At 37.7% G+C, this 21,632-nt stretch overlaps 1 protein-coding gene across 1 annotated transcript in view; it reads left to right on the forward strand.

Moving 5' to 3' along the window:
- gpc6b (glypican 6b) overlaps window positions 1–21,632 on the forward strand; it is a 113,189-nt gene that overhangs the window by 17,361 nt on the left and 74,196 nt on the right. The window contains exon 2 of the mRNA XM_020939120.2: window positions 18,032–18,190. Within this exon, the coding sequence (XP_020794779.1) occupies window positions 18,032–18,190 (159 nt within the window). The remainder of the gene's footprint in view (window positions 1–18,031; window positions 18,191–21,632) is intronic.

Below are 21,632 nucleotides of genomic sequence, written 5' to 3' on the forward strand. Positions count from 1 at the left end.
ACCTAATCTAATGTGTAACTTGGCCTGGCTTTGTCTCCAGGATAGAAAGGTTTAATGCCATACTGTGAAACATTCCAGACAAAGCAATCACATCTCCATGGAAAAAAGCAGGCGGCAGACCCCCCTACCAGAAAAGTTACACAATGCACTTTTAAGGAACCCTCTGACATCATATTTTACTTTTTCTTTTCTTTAGTAGTTGGAACAAACAGGTCAAAATCAGTTTGAACATGTTTATTTTACAACCAATCCTGTTTTGCTGTTGCTTTTGTTGCTGCTGATCATGGATGTTGCTTGTTCCTGAGATTCATCAATCTGAAGTCTGACAAATGCTGCAACCAAAAACTGGGTTCTGCTAAATGAAGAGACAGATAGAAAAATAAATTGCAGATCCAGATTTTGACATTATTTATACTAAATAAATTGTGCGATCCAGTTCCCAATTTTGGCCTCATCATTTTGATTTACCTTATTTAAAATGTCTGCTGTCAGTATAGCACTGCTATTTGGGACTACAGCTTCTCAAAAAATATAACTTGCTAGTAATTAATAAAAATTCTGTATCCAATTTAAATGTAAAAACCTGGTAAAGAAACCTCACAAGATATTTTTTCTCATGTGTGCACAATCTTGTAGCAATCTTGCCTCTTGATTTTGTCCCATCCCTAATAATACATCTGTTGTTTTATAACTCTGAGATTGCACTGCTAAAGAGACTTTCTGTGCTGACTGGGAATGTAAGTCTGATGTGAATTTCAACTTTGCTCCGTCATTGATTTGAACTGTTGAAGAAGCCAGCAAGACCAAACAAGTAGCCAATAAAGTAAGCTCATAAATGTGGATGATAACTACTGCTGTATCAGATTTTAACCTGGCCTAGTACTTGCAGACACTAGTGTTGTCATGATACTAAAATGTCAAACTTGATTTTGTTTAGTACCACAATGATAATAAAAACATCTTTCTTTAGACTATATATTGTCATTTTCAACATTAAATCATAGTACTTTATTTTGTATTACCTTGTACCTGTGTAATTCCTCAGTTGTCCTGATATCTTCCGTAGTGATCAGTGGGTGTATACTAGTCTAGGTGCTCTTATACTTGTCGTGATACAGCTCAAGATTATTCTAAAGCTCTTCAGGAAAGGTTAATTTCAGTCCTGTTAATGTGACTTTTTAGTATCGATATTAGGGCTCGACCGATATGGATTTTTTTGAGGCAGATATGATGCCGGTAATATGGGAGTTGAAGCCACCAATATAAAAGCCGATATATTTAGTGATGTAAAAATTCACTGTAAATCTTAAGTTGATTATAAAACTTAGGTCTGGCTCTACTGGATTTTCAGTTGGGTTTGTCTGGGCTACATTGGGTTTGTTTGGGCTACATTCACTGTTATTTTGCCTCTTTACTGGCATATTTAAAGATAGTAGGTCCACCTAAGGGCATTTTTGCATGACATTCTATCCTGTAAAGAAGGTAAGTAAACTACCACTATCAGCCTTTAGCGGTAAATGCATGTGTGCCACAGTAATTAATTATATGTGTAAATGCAGACCACTCACACCTCTAATCACTGCTCATTTACATATTAATGCAGGTCCAGTAATCTGTGTACAGTCACTTTACAGTTGGCTAATGTAAGAGCAAACACTTTTACTTATAGTCAGTATCATGGATTAAGAGCATTTGAAGCCAGTGCCTCAGTGTTGCGCACTATGGCTGCGCAAAGGTGTAAACAAGCGCACTTGAGTGAAGTGACTCTGGGGGTGCATTCAGGGGCAGTACAGCATCACAGACACAGACAAAATACTCCTCAGATAAATATTGATCCGGCGCCACATATTAGGACATTTATCTGTCTGTAAATTGGATTAAATTGACATAATATAGAGAGTCTAAACTTTATAACGAGATATAACATGCCCACGTGAAATATCGGCCCATATCGGCAAGATTTAGGCCAATAGCTGATATATCTCCAAGTACCCATACTGCCCAACTGATATATCGGTCAGGCCCTAATTGATACCTGCTAGTAGCTAGATTTTTAGTATCGATTAGTATCTGATTCTGAATCATTTTGACCAGCATATACTTCCTTTATTTGCTTGCCTGTTTTATCTTGCTCCACCAGAGGACCTGTGAAAAGAACCGCAGTCAGTATGATGTCTCTTGTCTTTAAACTAAACCGAGTGAAAGCCAGTGATCAGTGCAGGTCTCTGGACTCTGGTGGTCCCTACACAACCACCAGCTGTTACCTTGGGCACTGCTCTACCACGCTCCACTTCACCAGTTGACGTTGGAGAGAGAGTGTGCTGGCCCAGTCTCCTTGCCTTTCTCTGGGCTGCTAGACGTGCTGCTCATGTGTATCCAATATCCACTTGGGTACTCTCATACCTCCACAGGGCTTTTTATTACATGCTACTCAATAAATATTCAAGCCAGGCATAGTGCTACATATGTTGATTATGTTTGTGCTTGTCACTGCTAAATGAGATGGCCGCCATGTTACAGAAATCCATACATTAATCTTGGCAGTAATTATACTGTAGCACCTTGCAGAAGGTTATTTTCACATGAATATTCCACTGTTATTATCCCCCAGAGGTCAAGCATATTGTGATTTTTATTCGTGCATTTATCTTTCTCAAATTAACGCATAACTGAAAGAATATTGCAGTCATCTTTTGTTCAAATAGCCCAGAATATGCAGATCTAATCTTTAAAGTTTTGGGGACAGTTAGAATTGGCTACCACAAGTGTAAGCACCCCTTTTAGCCATACCGCATACTCTGTAATGACCTATATTACATTTACACATTCATTGGAAGTTAAGTCACATTTACAAGTGCAGCACAGTGGGCTGAAATGGGGAGAGCCTTTTGGCTAAAGTAACAAGTCCTATACTGAATGTTCCCACATAATTTTATGTTGAATTGCATCATTCTGTATGTATTTCATTTTCCAGCTGGAGACCAGGTGTTGTATGCACCAAGGTACAATATTATTATTTAGTTATTCTCAAACAGATTAATTAATATGTTATCAAATACAAGATAAAACATATTCAAACTAGGGAGAGACTGATATATTGGTTGTTCGATATATCGGGCCGATATTTGCACTTTTTTGCTTAAAGACTATCGGCCTTAAATCTCCAGCCCAAGCTGATATTTTGTTATGGCTGACATGCTGCTTAAATATATACATAAAGCTTTATTTGAACACTTCAATGCAAAGAGAAACCTGCACAAAATATGACTAGATTAGGGGCAACAGTAGCTCAGTTGGTAGAGTGTGGTAGTGGTGCTCATCTAAAGGTTGGCAGTCGAATACCACTCTCGACCTAAACATCATTGGTTGTGTGATCAGATCCACTGACCCACAGGTTGGTGGTGCAATTCTATCCGCTCATCCATAGGTGAATGCTGTTGATATGCCCTTGGGCAAGACACTTAACCCCCATCTCCCACAAGTGTCTGTGTATACTGGGATATGAATGTGTGTTTGAACGGGTGAGTGGTTCCTTGTTGTGAAGTGCTTTGAGTGCTTTGAAGGAGGAAAAAAATAAATAAAAATGTGACCATGTGACCATTACACTCTTTTAAGTTTGAGGTAAAAAAAGAGCTGTGCATGAGTTTTTAGTTAGTTAACTTATTAAAATAAATAATAAAAATTTACCCTACATAAATATCAGCAATGAGATCAGTTTCTCAGAATTCTAAACAATTGGCATTGGCCATGAAAAAAATGATCTCTAATTCAGACAAATGTATACTACTTATGAAAAGATGCTATTCCAACTTTGAATTCCCTCACAAAATTACTTTTACTTATCTGCAGATTTTCCATGCAATGAATGAGGGCCGTTGTGCATTTAAGTCCTTTACCTCAAAGCTTATATTTTTTTTAGTTAATTTAAAAATATTTCCACATGAAACAGCAGAATGTTGAGTCAACCCAGCGTACAGCATGGCATATTGTGACATATTCCAAAAAACTGACGCATACTTTTGGAGTCAGAAACCATTTCAACATCTTTCTTCTTGTCCTTTTTCCCTTCACGGCGACTCTCCTGAGGATGAAGAGTACCATCACACCATTGTACTGTGTTGCTTTTATTGCGTTGTGTTTTATGTTGCTGAGAATTCGTTTTCTACTTGAACCTGTCCTCGTTCACCCAAGGACACACATGCACGCTCTGGATCCACTCCCCCACACCCCCACCCTCCCAATCCCACCTCCTCGTATATAAAACATCAGCCTTTGATTATGACTTGTGACATGACCTTAAGTCTGATAGAAATAGTGTCTTTCAATTTTGACTGATGTTGGATCTAACTTCGGCGAGCGCATAAAGGATCATGATCCCCTGGAGAAGTTATTAAAAGTGTAAAGAAAAAGCCTGCCAGGAACACACAGATTTATAGATCCTTATGTTTCATTTGCAGCTGATGGTCTTTTCAGATCTTCTTGCAGATAATGCTATTTCCTTGTATGGCCCCATATGTCTGTCAGTCAGTGATCATGTGACCTGGAGCCAATGTGTTCTCCATACCTTCGTACATAACGCGTGATGGACTTCTGACAGCATCCCGGATCAACTCATCCGTACATGATGAGGATGTGAGTTACAGTAACCTCCAGCTAACCTCCTTTTTATAGAACAGCTCCTTGCCTTCTACGCAATTATCCTATAATCTAACTCATTACGTTTGTACAGCACAGACATGCACAGCAGTTAAGAGTTTGTTGTATATATGTCCCAGAGGATGGTTATTTGCAGCCTTTTCTACTGTCATTCAGTTGTCCATGTACAATTCTTTATGAATGTGTATTTGCTGCAAGGAAAATAATAATAAAAAAATGCCTTTGAGATGATTGTGTAGAGTGGGAAACAACACACAACCAAGACTATAGTTTGCTTTTCAATGGAGATACTCTGTGCAAGGCTGACATTGAAAGCTTATCATATTCAGTTTCTCCTTGTTTGAAATGATCACATCTAAGGGTAGAGCATGAGGCTGGATGATGATTCGAGGCATCTTCAAGTATCCTCTTCAGCTTAGCAAAGAGAGAGAGAGAGGGAGACACTGTGCGCAGGGAGAATCCATGGAATCAGAGGGAGAACAGTCTCTCTGCACACACAAAGGCAATGGTCAGTCAGTGTGAAGATCAATGGTATGACCTTCATGTTGGCAAAGGTTAGGGTTTTATCCTTCTGTCCCTATGTATGTTCTCACATTATTTTATAACAAGGTGTATAGGCTCTCTCATCTCATGAATTACTCATTTAAATGTTTTTGGTACTTTATCATTGTAAATTAGACAACAGCCCTGTATTTTAATATACAAAACATATGTAAAGATATGTTTCTTTCTTTTTCTTTTTCTTTAATCAGACTCTAAACTACACAAAGAACACAGAGCATTCATCTTTGCACAAATGCACAGCACATCAAAACTGGGATTAAACTGGGGCTGAACCTGAACTGAGAAAGTGAGACAAATCCTGCACACTTACTTCCAAACTGCATTTAATGAATGACAATGTTTCGATCAGTGGTTCTTCGTCAGGTCATGGTTCTCTCTGTGTGCCACTCCCATATTTACCTTCTGTCCACTGACTGGTTGGCTAATCCAAAAGTGAGCCATAGGAGATGTCAACACAACACAATATATAACAAAATATACACTGTACATCATACAGCATAAGCCATTACCCATCCATCAATCATATGTTGTCATCGGACAAGAAATGCCTACTACATCCTTCCTATTCAGTGTCATACATAAAAACATCTAGCTCTGCAAAAATCTTTTAAATAAATTGACATTTTCTAGTCCTCAATAGTTCTGTGCCTGAACCCATGAGGACATGAGTTGACACAGACGGTTGGTTTTTCAGGATGAGGGAGGTTTGAAAGTTTGCGTTGGGACAGAGCAGATGGTGGAGCACATATGCCTCGGTGTGTCTCTTTAGCCAGGTGTACACTGATGAATACTTGTGAGAGTTGGCCTACCTTCGCTCCAGCAACTGACACTTTCATCTCCCAAACAGAAACACCCAGACTGTCCTATTGACTGAAAGCACACAGCAACATATGCCAACTGTTTTTGTTTGGTAATTCCATACATTTATTAATGCTATTTCATTGGCGATTTTCCGATGCTATGACGTCATACTCACAGATGAAGGGCAAGAGACTGTTTTTCCTATTGGTAACATTGTACTTTGCCATGAAATATCCAAAAGGTAAATTCATAAATCTTGAACCTGATCATTTATATCAGTGACCAGTGACCTTGAGATGTTCTCCATCTGTCTTAAATATTATAGGTCTATAGAATGTTGTGAGGTGATCTGAAGCCCAGCTCTTTGAACATCTTTGCAGCCGATGGCATCAACATTCTCTGGGGGTGTGAAGCTAATTGAAGCACTACTCTGTTTGAAGCTCATTTACTTATTTAAGTCTAACTTGAGACTTAATCTGAGCTAAGACTGTGCAATTAATTGAATTTTGATAACGATTTCAGTTTGTGTGTCAAATGATCTCCAAACTCAAATAATCTAATTTTACTTTATTTGACTTTATTTTGGGATATTTTTATATAAATAAGTTTATTTATTTTATTTTTTTTAATACAAAGATTGTAGAACAGCTAGATATATAGTTTATTTTGGATACACTTATGTTTTTCTATGCCTTATTTCATGTTCAAAATATATTTCATTCATTTTATGTTTTATACATCGCAAAACTGTGCAAAAACGAGGTACATATTTGTAGCCTATATTTATTTTCAATTTGAAAGTTTTGCGTAAATTATCAGTAAGAAAGTGTTTTTTGTTTTTGTTTTTTTGAGAGAGAGATAGAAATGCTGAATAAATGCATCGTGTAACAAAAAAAATCTTATTTCTTATTTTTCTTATTTTATTTATTTGTAAAGGGACAACACATATTAATGAACATAAAAAATGTAAATATGTAAAGATTATAGCCAGTGTGGCAAATTTCCATCTTCAGTCCCTCAGCAGGTTGATGTAAAATCATCTACAGGACAAGGATTATTTGAATAATCGTGATTTCAGTATTGACCAAAATAATCGAGATAATGATTTTTTCCATAATCGAGGAGCCCTGACCTGAGCTTTATTTTAACACAATTTGACTAGTAAGAGCTGACTCGGTTGGAACTGCAACAGGCGAGATGAATTGTGCTCTTAAACAAGTCTAACATTAGCCAACAGTTTTCACTCTCACCTAAACAGGAACACTGAGCAGAAACACTGAACTGAACATGAACTCGTACTGATCATCACAGACTCCTGAAAATATATTGTTTAAATTTGGTTAGCATTTTTCTTGAGTTTTCAGACAGATCTAAAAGCTTTTTTTGCTCGGTATTGCCCATATGTGCATTGTGCCACCATTAGGGCGACCAGATTTTCAAAAAACTGGGACACACCCGGTTTGGGATGGTTGGTATAAATAAAAAGAGCGTGTAACATTGTCCATTCACAACTTTCTTTGTGGGTCAGTCATAATCTGAGGGACTTCTGTTCTGACAAATGACAATATATTCCCTTCTTTACTGTTGGTGGGTAATAGGGACGCGTGGGTTATTTATTGTATAAAACTAGGACAAATCAATGGTTTTGGATAAATCTGCTAGGACAGGAGATACAGGCCTCAAAACTGGAACTGTCCCATGTAAACAGGGACATCTGATCGCCCTATTCACCATGGCAACCGATGCAACATTCCACCATAGAACTAAATACAATCGCCAATGACAGCCAAGTCAGAGAGCGGTGATGAAGATTCTAAAAGTATTAGTGCCAGTTCTTAATAAATATTTTTTAAAACTAATAATAAAAGATGAATGCCTGAAACGTTATGCTAATATACTCAAATGGAGCGTCTGAAAAGCACAATGAGAGCACATCTTCAGAGGAAGGAGGTCGCATTTGAATGTGTCTGTAGAGCTTCATTAGCACTGATAATAACGCCTGATTTGACTGACACTTCAATTTGATTACATTGGTTTGAGTGACACAGAGTAATTGCAACTTACGACTGCTGCTTGTATAGGTGCTAATAAATTACAGTGTGCATGCATAAATGTTTCTCATTAAAACACAACTTTTCAACTTTTTTCTAGAGCCTTTTTTTGGGGGGGGAGTTTGTTAGTGACATTAGATAAGTCCACTTGTTTTTTCTCTGTCATTTGAATGTTAATGCGCTACTCTGTATTCGTGTTTGACTTGTTCAACCGTCCGAGCGCTGATGCTATGCTTCCTGCAGTTGGCCTTGGACAAATAGAGGATTGAGATTAGTCCACAGAGGTGAACCCAGGATGGATATTTAGTTAGAACTCACTAGAAACCAGCTCTTTTTTCCGGGCTATGAGAGGAAATCACTCTTCCATTGTGCTTGGTCAGGCTTTCACAAAACACAGTGGTGCCCCAAAAGTAACAAATAAACAGAACCACAGCACTGGGCTCAGCAAAGAGGAGACACATGTTGGTTTGTGTTTTATGAATTAAAAAAAAAGATTGGAAGACGAGACCACAGCCTCTTTTTAATTATCTTGCCAATTGGATAAACAAATCAACAGGCGTTTTTGTTGTTACATGTAAAATTCAATTTGCATAACTCACCATGTTGTAAAGAGAACTCTTGAAGTCAAAGTCAGGTCTCACCTCTGTACTGTCTGCATGTAATAATTAGCTTTTAAAATCACAGACCTTGAAGTAATACCGGTGGGTTTTGTGTTGCAAACAGATTAGCTGTAGTGAAGAATTGAGATGTTTAATACGTAGAAAATTGAGGTATGACTATTGCACTTTAAAGGTGCACTGTGTAACTGTCTGGAATGCTCCACAGTATGGCATTAAGCTTATCTATCTCCACGGAGACAAACATGTTATGCCAGCAAACCCAGTTACAGGTCAAATTTGAAGAGGTCTTTCATGCAGTTTCTATGAAGGCAAGCAGGTAGCGGACCATCCACCTGAAAGTTACACAGTGCACCTTAAAATTCACTAGATTTCTTCATCATTTTTTGATAAATGTTAAGCACAATGCCTTTAATTAACAAACCCGCCATGCTAAAAGATTGTTGCAATGACTATTACAATTCCCTGACCAAGGAGTATAGTGTGTGTAATTGCTGAGTCCAGTACAATTCAAACAATGGAACAATGTGGGCCATTAGTTCAAAGTCTTCAAATTCTACCTCATATTTCTCAGTTTTTTTCTTTTACTATACTTCATGGTACATGCTTTATCATGCTCAGAAATGCTACAAACTAATAGTACAGAATAGTGTAACAGTTGTGACAAAAGTAGCCTGAATTCAATAAAGAGAAATGGTACAAGTACAATTTAAATATTTACCACACACAGGACTCAATTCTGACATGACATTATGATATAATCAGAATCAGAATTTATTTGTCATTTCAGTATTAAAAATACACAGAAACAAAACACTGCACTCAGGTCCAGGTCAACAGAAGCACAAATATTAATAGGAATAAATAGTTTAAAATATTGTATGTCTAATACAGTCTTTGAAAATATCCCCTTTAAAACAGCCTCCACCCGCCCACATTCTCTAAAGTGCGTTCCAAATCAGTGCTATCTAGTACGGTGCATTAGTCTCAGGGCTTTCTGACAGAATTGATTTGCCTGATGGCATCAGGGTAATAACTGTTTCGAAATCTGGTCCTAGCCCGTAGGTGGCGCAGTCTTCTGCCTGATGGGAGAGCTATAAAAAGTTCATGTGCTGGATGGGTGGAGTCTTCCACATAAACAAACTGCGCAATACAGAATCAAAGACACCTCCAGTTTTTCTTTTTGTTATCCGACCTAAGTCATCAACACTTATAATACTCCCTACAATGGAAGCACAGCAGACTTGATTGGTCTTTTCCTGTGTTACACAACCAATCTACTGACCTTCTTCACAAATCACTTCAGTGTTGATTTGTGTACTAAACAAAAATTACACTTTAATTTGATAATAATATGAACCTGATTATGTGGTAGTGTGATTTTGCACTGAAATCTTTCTGTGGTCAGTATTTATCCTGAGTACTTTTTTTGCACTAGTGGGAATTTTTAAAAATGTTTTTCTGCAATATGATAGTATTTTAAATGTAGAAGGTTAAATTATGAACTAAAACTATACAATCTAGTGTTGCATTCTCCCATTTACGTATTGCAATTTATATTTAAAGGTCCTATATTACACATAACACATTATTGTGAGCTTCAAGCCATATTAAATGCCATTGCCTCCTCAGAAACATACCTGGAGTTGTGTTTTGTTTCATTTTATCACATGTTTGGGTAATCCTACATTATTTGGCTGTCTGCATCTCCAAAGGTTAAAATGCTCTGGTCGACCTTGTGATGTCATGAAGCGGTAGTTTTCAAGTTAATAGCTAGCTTTATCTTTAGTTCAGTGGAGATGGGAAATTCCAGGGCTGAAATTATCCAAATGATAGTAGAAGGAGGTGTATCTGGTTTAAAACCACAGTGGAGCACTTCCTACCACATGACATCACAAGGTGGAACAGAGTGTTTTCTGTTTTAGAGAAGAACTCAGCCTAAATATGTAGGATTAAACAGGTGTGAATGAAACAAAACACAGCTCCAGGTATGTTTTTGATGGAAAAACAACATTATAATATAGATGAGAAAATAGCATCATATGAGCCCTTTAACAGTATTGTTCATTTAAAATACTTTTGGGGTAATAATTCTGCTTTATAGTTTGGTTTCAGTGTTATCATTTATCCTCTATATTTACTTAGCTATGGATATATACCGCAATTCAAAATGTGTTAGTGTGACAGGCCTGGCTCTGCCTATGTGGGTGCCGGAGATAGATGATGTGGTGCTATTTTAACCTTGGCTCAGGAGGTCGTGGCTCTTTGCTGAGTGGTGAGTCCCCTGAAAGCCCCTTCCCATATGTTGATGAATGGCAGGCTTATTTTTAAGTGATGTTTTGCTCTGTTGAGACTCCCGGAGTGCACAGAAGGGCTGTCGTGTCAAAATTGATTTTTTTTTTCCTCCATGGCTCTCCCTGACATATCTGATGAAAAGGCCACACTTGAAGATGGACCCAGTGGGATTTGCCAGTAACATGCTTGCTGATTAGTATTACAGAACTCCATGCAATATTAAATAGAAGCTCTAAATTATTGTTTGCTAAGGGTGCCGTTGTCTCACCTGCTTGTCATTCTTATGCTTACTCTTAAAGGTGCACTGCGTGATATTTCTAGTGGAGGGCCGCCACCTGCTTATCACCATGGAAATGTTATAGTATAGACAAAACCTATCACAAGGGAAATCGCAGATCACAGCACTATACTATATTAAAATTCAGATCTGTGGAGAGTCGTCCTAGTCTGATTCATTAGCCGGTTTCACTTTGTGGAAACCATCTGACCTCGCAGCATTTGAATTCATTCACTCGATGGTAGGTGGGTACTTTTTTTCATTTAAACAATTTCTGCTATTTGGTCGTGACGTATATAATGCACAGGGCTACCTGGTATATTAAGCTTTTCCCAAATCCTGTAGGAAGAAGGGCAATAATGTCTTTCACCTTGATAAAATTCACCAAACATTCCCTTTGTTCCGGCTTTAAGTCCTCGATCTTGGGAATCGTTGCCAACACAGAATGTATGGCTCTTTGCTGATTAGCTGGTGCCCGAACTCGCACTTCTGGGGTTTTTGCGAACTGTTTAGTGTATTCTGATTCCTGACCTAGTCACTGAAGAGAAATAAAATTGAGCGGATGCAATAGGTGGCACCAGCCTGGCTAGAGTCATACCATGGAACATTCCAGGGAAAGCAATAACATCTCCATGGAGACAAGTAAGTAGACGGCTCTTCACCAGAAAAGTCGCACACTGCACCTAGCTAAATTATTTCACGTTTTAATTTCTTGCTGTAAAGAACCTATTAATCATACATTTTAACAGAAATGTTTTTGGCTCTTTTGATACAGTTTTCTTAAATTACTTTTCTTAAAAAAATCACGCACTCATTTTTCAAGTTGCCTTGGTTTGACAAAAGCAAAGCAATTATGGTTCTAAAGACGTGTAAAGGCAAAAATGTGAAAATTATTTTAAAAAACTTATCCCATTTTAAAATTCCAGTAGTCATTGTTTAGTGTGTGAGAGCATACTTCACAACACTCTTTCTTTTGACATTTTATTCTCTTGAAAATACCCTTGAAAATTATCATAATGTTGCTCTGTAAAGGATCTCCTATGCTTCCTACTAAACACGGTCAAATGTTCACTGTCCTGATTCCTCTTATAACATTCTCCTTAGTATGGATAGACCTGTCACAAAACACAAAGCAAGATATACAGAGATATACTTTGATAATTGTTAACACTGAAACTACTTTGTGCCCCTGACACAATAAGAATAATGCGAGGTAACCCGAGTAAACCATTTTTAAATATATACCCCCAAATCTCCCCACTTTGACAAAGAAAATGCACACACGATAAATAGTGAGCCCCAAAATGTATTGTCCCGTGCTTTCATATATTGAAAGATAAATCCAGGGGTGTAATGGGTGTGGTACTCGGGGGTACACTTTCCACCCACTTCTCATTATGTGACATATAAAAAAACAAACAAATATAAAATACAGCTCCACGCCGGACGGAACTAAGCACAGCCATCGCGTGATCATGCTTGGGGTTTTCTCTCTCACTCTTAAGTCCGAGATTGGTCCTGGTTTAGTCCTGGTTTAGACCTGGTTTAGACCTGTTTTAGTCTTGGTTTAGTCTTGGTTTAATCCTGTTTTAGTCCTGGTTTAGTCCTGTTTTTGTCCTATTTTTGTCCTGTTTTAGTTTCCTGTGTTAGTCCTGGTTCAATCTTGGTTTAGTTCTGTTTTTGTCATGTTTTCGTGTCCTGTTTTAGTCCTGTTTCATTCTTGGTTTAGTGCTGTTTTAGTTCTGGTTTAGTCCTGGTTCAGTCCTCGTTTAGTTTTCCTGGTTCTAATATTACTGATTTTTACTGGGCTGGAGCCTTTATGTTTGTACTGAAAGTGAGTTTTGTTTTTTGTTTTTTTTAAATAAATGAACAATCTATATGACACCTGTGTATATTTCAGCATGTCAAGTTGAGTGTGTCGGGGTGGATGACTTCATGAATCGCGTACCCCCACTTAAAAAAATCCCCACTACACCACTGGAAAAATCAATTTTGTAATTATCATCACAGGCCTAATTATGGATAAGCTGTGAGAGACACTGGAAATTTAGTTTGTTACAAGCTCTCCGCTATTCACTTACATGCAATATGTCTTGCTAATTAAAATGCTAATGCTGCAACCTAACTGTCAACATTAGGTCACCAGTCAGGCTTATATTATCTAATAAAGACTTTGAGGTGTTCTTAAATCATGTATTAGAGAAGACTACAGAGCAGCAGTCGAAAAAGAAGTTAGTCAACAGTTAGTAACAGGAGGATATATCGACCTGTCACAATGACAAAACGGCGTATATTAGGGATGGGACAAGATCTCATGCCTCAAGATCCCACGAGACGAAATTGCTGTGCACACATGACAAAAAGATCTCATGAGATTTTTTCCCCTGAATTTATATTTGGCTTGGAGAAAAAAAGAGTTAAGAGTTGGTGAGTTATGCAATTTGAGAAGCAGTAGTACCAAAAAGCAATACTACAATGACCGCTAAAGTTTTACATAAAATAAATAAAAATAGTAAAACCAGAATTGTGAAATGGATTGAACTATTTATTTATTGTAAACTATGTCAAAATCTTGATTTGTCTCATTCTTGTGGACCCAGTCTTGTGATCATGTGTCTCATCTCGTGAAAATTGTGGCTCATCCCATCCAGTGGCGGAGTTAGCAATTTGGGGGCCTTAGGCGAACTTGAATTTGGGGCCCTTACTATAGTACACCATTAGTTGTTTTTTTTTTTTTCTTAAATATATTTATTGTCTGTTTTTCTCCATTATTCTTGATGCATGCACATCTCTATTTATTTGAATTATGGTGGATTGGAAACTTGTCTTATTAGTTAGGTCACCTACTAGATAACCACATTTTTGCTAGTACAATTATATTTTTTTGTTTACATCCATTACTTATGAATATAATTAGTAAACTACTCTCATTTAATGCTATATTGAGAGAAATCAAATGAAATTGCTCTGAGGACTCGACCATTAGTGGTACTTAGGGGCAATTGGTTGGGGGCTCCTCCGGGTTTGGGGGCCCTAAGAAGCCGCCTACTTTTGCCTAATGGTACCGCCGCCTCTGGTCCCATCCCTACCATATACATGAAGAATATCACGATAAACGATAATATTGAAACTACTTTACGCCACTGATACAATTAATAATAAAGCAGGAATATTCCAGTAGAACAAAAATACAGTACCATTACAAAAAGCTACAACAAATAGCAGAATTAACAAAAAATTTGTCCTAGAAGTGTCTTATTCGTCTGTCTACAGCTCAGATCTTAATGTATTACAAAACTAGCAGAAACCTTCACACTATTCCAAGAAAAATAAGCTCACGATAAGTATTGAACTGAAGAAGCAGCTTGGATGAGCTGCGAAACGTATTTGATTAAAAAACTTTTGTCCAGTTGACAGAATTGAATTTGTCCTTTGCCTTGGATCCTACCTGGACCACTGAGGGATTTTACAAACAGATAAATCGATATAGTAATTATCGTGATGGGCCTAGAGATTTTATCTATTTATCTATCTATTTCATTTTGTTATTGTATTCTTGTATTCTCCTTGTATTTTTGCTGTTATTTGAAGTTTTATTGTCTTAATTCAGACTAGTGGACTACTATTATTTTATATCTGTATTGTGCAGCAATGGAAACAGTTTTGCTATATAAAGAAAGAATAAGATTAGATGTTTCTATTCCAAAGAGTCTGAAAGTTAATTAGCCTGTAGTATTTTTAGGGAGACAGCCATACTGCTAGCGGAGTGTGGATATGTTTGTGATAAATTCCTGGTGCTGAAGTTTACAAGGCCAAAATACTACCTTGCATCTCCATTTGTAGACCCCGGTGGCCAAAAATTGTCGTACGCACAAACCAAAGTGTTGCAAATCCACCGCGGCGCACTCTCATTTAAAAGCAGCTCCCTCTCGTCTGCTGCTGCATGTGGGTTTTATAGCTTCCATCTGTTTACAGCTGTTTCTGTCTTTGTAAAGGACTAATCACTATAGGCAATGCACATCAGGAGAAATATTTATAATTGAAAAGATGAATGAATTAATGAAGTAAACAGTTTTTTTTCTTTTTCTCATTTAAAGGGCCCGTATTATGTGTGTTTTTAAACTTCACACACCTTCACTAGAATCATTTGGATAATTTCAGCCCTAGAATTGCCAGTCTCTTCTAAACAAAAAGGTAAAAGGTAGCTGTTAACTTCAAAACTACAGCTTCATTACATCACAAGGTGGAACAGCATTTTGGGCTTTGGAGATGTGGACAGACTAATAAACGATTACTTGAGTGTGTGAATGAAACAAAACACAGCTCCAGGTATGTTTTTGATGAGGTAACAACATTATAACGTGGCTTAAAACTCACAAGAGTCAAGTTTGTGTAATATAGGACTTGTAAAACTGTAACTTTTTTCGTGGAGGGTCCGCCACCTGCTTGTCTCCATGGAAATATAATTGCTTTGTCTGGAGTGTTCCACAATATGGCCCAAATATCAAATATTCTATCAGATTTATTTTTTTTTATTTTTTTTTATTTATTTTTTTATTGTTTAAGGATGCATTGTTACTGTGAGTGGGCCTCTCCATAGATCTGACCTGTAACTTGACCTGTTGGTGTCACCTGCTTAACTTTGTGGACATGGATAAGTTATTAATTTTCTGTCATTAATCAGCCTTGTGGACCAAATCAAATGTTGCCTGAAGCCCATACTGTCATTTTGTCCTTGTGTGAGACACCCACCTGTATAACAGTGACCCCTGATAAGAATAGGAGCAGAGAAAATGGGACAGTGTCCAGCAGGGCTCCAATTATGTTTTATTTTGCCAATTGATTCATCTGACAAGTATTTGTGTCAGAACTTAAAAAGCAGAATCTCTAATCATTTTGGGCATTCAAGGTCAAGGCCTAGAACTGTGAATGCTGCATTTGTAGCAAACATCAATTCAGTCTTAAAAAGGACTGTTTTGTAATATGACATCGAGGGTCAAAGGTCAAGGCCTCTGTGAGTCTACGGCATTGATTTTAGCCATGTATTTGTTGCTGTTGATTGTTATGTTCCTCCCATCCAGGACATACGCAGTCCCTGGTTTAGATGGCCTATAACCCTCAGGTAATAAATAATGTACACTTTTTATATGAGTGATTTCTTGTTTCTAAAAGCTGTAAGTGGAGCCAACAAACAAAATGAATATTAACACAGTAGAAGGATGTTTGAGTCATAATAATTTCATATTGTTAAAATAAATCAAAACATCTTTTGAAGAACAGTCATGTTAAAGTACATCTGTGTTGCACAAAGATGTAATTAGAGGCAGAAACTAGTGCTGGGCAATTAATCCAATCCAGAAAAATTGCAAAATCATGAAATCAAGGATTATTATGAAACAAGTTTACTGCTGACTTTCTTTTTTGTAAAGCAGGGTTATTGTGCAATTACAGTGAGATATCTATACAAATTTAACTAAAGGCAGTTTACAATTTCTTAAATAATTGTATCTGATAAGAATGAAAACGTGAAGAGCTTCCACTGTTTGAAAGACGAGCAGTCCTGCTTCAGTATGTGCCAAAAAAATTGAGATTTTTTGACCATATCTCCCAACCTGAACAGAAACAAAGCAATAAGAAGCAGCTACATAAAACAACAGCTGTCTAGTTGTTCAGTGTTACTCAGTCATCCATAACACACATGTTTAATAACACTAATGGAGAAAGAGGAGCCTGTGTTCCTGTTGTCAGTGACACCTGCACATGTTACTCCTCACTGGTTCCTCTCAGGGCTCCTGTCGGTCTCAGCTGGTTCAAGCAAACACACACACATACACACCCACACATACACACGCACACACACACACTCACACTGTCAGGTCATTTCCATTGGACTTGTATGTCCATCACTCTCTGGACACTCAGGGCTGCCTTCATCAGATGCCCCTGTGACTGTCTGATCAGTACATTGTGGATTGCATTCTCATTCCATTTAATGTTGTGCTCAACCTCCCATGGTCATATTGGGTTTAGGCTGTGAAATGAAGAAATAAAAGCTGTTGTGGACTGAGTCTGTGCTTTCATATGCTCTTCTAAAGTGACTGCTTGTGGAAAATGGAATGATGTAGACCATTAACTTTTGATTCACTTTGGTATTTCCCCAATGTCATCAATTATGTAATGGGCACAGAGAATATTTGAAATGAATGTGTTATCTATTCTCTCCCCTGATTTGAATTTCATAAGCCCTAGTCAATAATATCTCTTATTGTCAGGCTAAATGAGAAACACCAGTCAAATGACTTCCTCTGCTCAGCAGGCATCAGTTAATAACTCAAAAATCATAATTATTACCGTTCATTTTTATTTCAGATAATTATTTATAGTGATGAGAAATGCCTACTTCACCTTATATGACTGCTCATTATCGCTGTAAAAAAATAAATATAAATATAAATATAAAATACCCACACATTACACATTATTGTTTTTACTATATTAATTTTCTTGTCAATGACTGGTATATTCCCTCTGTGGCCTAGCACCAAGCTGTAACTCTGCTCTATACTCTCAAAATGTTTGATTGCAGTCTTCTGCCAAAAATAATATTTTTGTTACAATTATTTATGTTTTTATTTGTTTGTAATTGTTTGTATTGTGATTTTGACCCTCTTGTTCTGCAAAGCGCTTTGTATTACTTGGTGTACAAACTGTGTTCTACAATACTGTACCAGTGAATAAAGTCATGTATGTATTTTTTGTTTGTTTTGCAGGGGAAAATCTGCGGGTGTGTCCGCAGGGGAACACATGTTGCACTGTGGAAATGGAGGACAAATTTGGCCAACAGAGCAAACAGGACTTTGAGACTTTAGTGGATGAAATCAGTCACAATTTAAGGAGCACCTTTGTTTCCAGACACAAACGCTTTGACGGTAAGTCTTTTCTTCATTCAACGTTTCGAGCATACTAAATTGTCTTTTCTTTTGTTTTAATTTTGAACATTTTAAAGTAAAATGCCACGGAAATCAAATGGGAGAAACTGTATGAATTAATTTGAAAAGACTCACTTGTTTGTAGTTCTGTAGCTGTCCATCCCCAAGAGGAGACAGAGTTACAAATCTCATTAATATGCTTTGGAGTGGAGGGCCCTGTTGCTGGATTAGACAAACATGGTTTCTTGCACAGTTGATTGACAGTTGTAACAGCAGTTCAGAGCCAAACAGTGCATTGTTAGGGTTGTTTGGTGATCTTGTGCAGTGTGTGATCTTGTCTTAGCCCCTTGGTGACTGCTTTGACCACCACGCCGCACCGAGCTTCTGCTGTGGGAGCCAGTGTATACTCATTACCGAAGCGACTGCTCTGCCTCTCCATTTCACTGGCCATCCTGGCTCCTAGTTACCCTTAAATGAGAAATAATAATCCCTCCAGCTCCGTACTTTATGCTGTGTGGGAAGAAGCAGTGGTTAAATCTACAACTGTGTGCAGTGCTACAGGTAAAACGTACTGTATACCTGTCCAAATAGTACCTGGTATTTGATAAGTACATTTACAAAAGTGCAAGAGCAGTGCTACAGTAAAAGTAAAAACACTGGTAGATAGAATACACTGACTTTTCTGTATGTCGTATTTTATCTTCTCTTGACTTGCAACTCTTTATGTAGATGGCAGGTTTTCTGTGGTTGTAAATGCATTAAGCAATAAATCAATAGGAAAGAGCAGAGTAGGGGACATGCACAGTGCACTACTACTATTGCTAACCCAAACACTATTCACTGTGATCAACATCAACATTAATATACTGTTAATGGCAGTAAGCCTTGAAACATAGGCACCATAACTCTGAATGCAGTAAGCCAACAACAACTCTTAGGCTTAATGCTGTTCAAATGCATGTCTGATTAAATATGTCCCCGCTCTGAATAACTTAATACAAGCGTTCGGTACAGTGCTAGGATTGGATATTTGTATTTGTCTAAATATACTCCAGTGTCTAGATCTGAACAAATGTTTGGGTGACTAATAGGGCCATTTAATATGGTGCAGTCAATGCCTTGTCTTCCTCAGCCCATTCTTTTGAAACTATTATATGAAACAAATGCTATTGAGTTACAGCATCCAACGCTCAGACGATCTTTGCCCAGAAACTCAATGTCACAAAGGCAGGGCTGATGTCTGTCTGATTTTTTTCCAGGAAAGTGCTCTTCTTATGGCCAGATGTGATTCCAGGAAGTGTGCATAAATAAATAAGTGTTATTTTGATCGGTGGCTGTCAGGATAGTGGATGTCAGGAGCTGCAGGGGGAGTGGGGGTTTGTCCAGCAGCACTTAGATGCATGGCTCCAGGCACCCGGAGTCCTCCTGAGATTCACTGCCATTTTCCATAATTTCATCAGCGGCGGAGCAGATGTCATGCACAGGGCTTGGCTCTGCAGCCCAGCACTGTCTGGAGACTCACAGTCTGAGGAGGGTCTCTGCTGACCACCTCTCTGGAAATAAGAGACACTCAATATAAGCTTTTAAATGGAAACCACACCAAATATCCACTCAGCAACAACAGATCTAGTGCTGCTGTTGTGCGAAGAAATGTCCATCCACAAGCCTTCAAGAACCCATATTACACTATTTTCTGATCCATGTTGTAACGTAGTTTCCTCATCAAATATATCTGGAGTTGTTTATTGTTTCATTCACACATGTTTAACAAAAAAAATCCTGCATATTTAGGCCAAGATCTTAAACAGAAAACACTCTGTTCCACCGTATGATGTCATGTAGCAATACAGGAAACTCCTTACACTGTCACAAGAATCATTTGGACAGTTTCAGCCCTGGACTTGTCCTTCTTTACTGAACAAAGGTAAAAGGTAGCTGATAACTTGAAAACTACCGCTTCATGACATCACAAGGTGGCACAGAGCATTCTGAGCTTTGGAAATGTAGGCAGACTAATAATAAATAATTACTCAAACATAACACAGCTCGAGGTATGTCTTTGAGGAAGTAACAACATTCTAACATGGCTTAAAGCTCACAAGAGTCAATTTTGCACAATATAGGACCTTTAAAGTTTGTTTACAGGACAATAGTGCATCATTTATAAACCTCACAGCTTCACTTCAAATCTTAGCTCCATGTTTATTCGGTGTCTTCTTTGTATTAATAAGCTTATAACTTTTGTGTAACTTTACTTTTTAATTTAATTTAATTTTTTTTTTAATTAAAATTCAATTTAAATAAAATTTTTATTTAATTGCAATTTAAATGTTTAAAATTTTGTGTAATTTTTTTAAATGTAATTTTACCTGATCTATTAGTAATTACATTCTTACGTTCTAATTACAAAGGCCTCATCATGTGCTAGCTTTTAGCAAGTATACACAGTCAGGCAGTTTGCTTTTCTTATTATATTTTTTAATTAAAAAATCATCAAAAAAATTTGCTTCCTCAAAAATTTGAGACACCTTACTTGTGATTTCTGTTTTTCTATTTGCAAAAGTCTTGTCGTGGAACATCTCATTAGAAACCCTAACAATCAAACAGGGCCAGTTCATTTAGATGCTTTTTAGCGTCTATTTAGCACCTTTCTCTGAGTGCCTCCTACACGAGTCAGAGCATGTGTATTCTCCTCTTCGCTGTGAGTGCTACTGTAGCTGACAGTGGTTGGCCAGCCCACGCTCTGCCTGACACTGCAGCCTGTGTGTCACATTGAGAGAGCCAAGATCAACGCCGAATAAATGCACAAATATCATCTTACACCAAACACCTGAGCAGCCCCAGTCGCTTCTCACAGCCGCATATCAAGTAGCTCGTGTAACCTTCAGTAAAGTTTGTTTTTATACAACAGGGAAGCTGGAAAAGATTAGACAAATGAATGTTAATGGCTGTTTCTTCCCTTCTTTGTCCTAATTGCTAATCAATAGTTAGCCCTTCTCTGACCCAGAACAGCATGGTGCGGGGAAACAAACAGAATAACAAGTGGTGCACCGTGTCCAATTGATCTGAAATGCTAACTGTGCCCTGAGCGCTGTTAGACTCTGCAAATATTGTTTATAATTCTAGGTTGCATAACATTGTAAAAATATACTCTTCACTTAACCTGGAATTTCTGGCTAGACACAATTACAAAAGCATTTCAGAAGCTTTACCTGAGTTGGTGTTACTTTTAAATTGTGTTGGTCAAGAGCACTGTTAATGTATGTACAGTAGAAAAAATACTAGAGAACATCTGCCAGCTGCTGTCACAACTTTGCCCTTGAGCAAAGCACTTACCCAGAGGAGCGGCCAGCCATAAAAGGCTATAGAGCACTTTCCAGCTGCCAAGTGTGGATGTACAAGTGCATAAATGTATGGCTGGGCGGAGGGAGGAGTTTTATCA

Source organism: Boleophthalmus pectinirostris, unplaced genomic scaffold, assembly GCF_026225935.1.
Source record: "Boleophthalmus pectinirostris isolate CB_2022bp ecotype Guang Dong unplaced genomic scaffold, ASM2622593v1 HiC_scaffold_1, whole genome shotgun sequence".
NCBI lineage: Eukaryota > Metazoa > Chordata > Actinopteri > Gobiiformes > Gobiidae > Boleophthalmus > Boleophthalmus pectinirostris.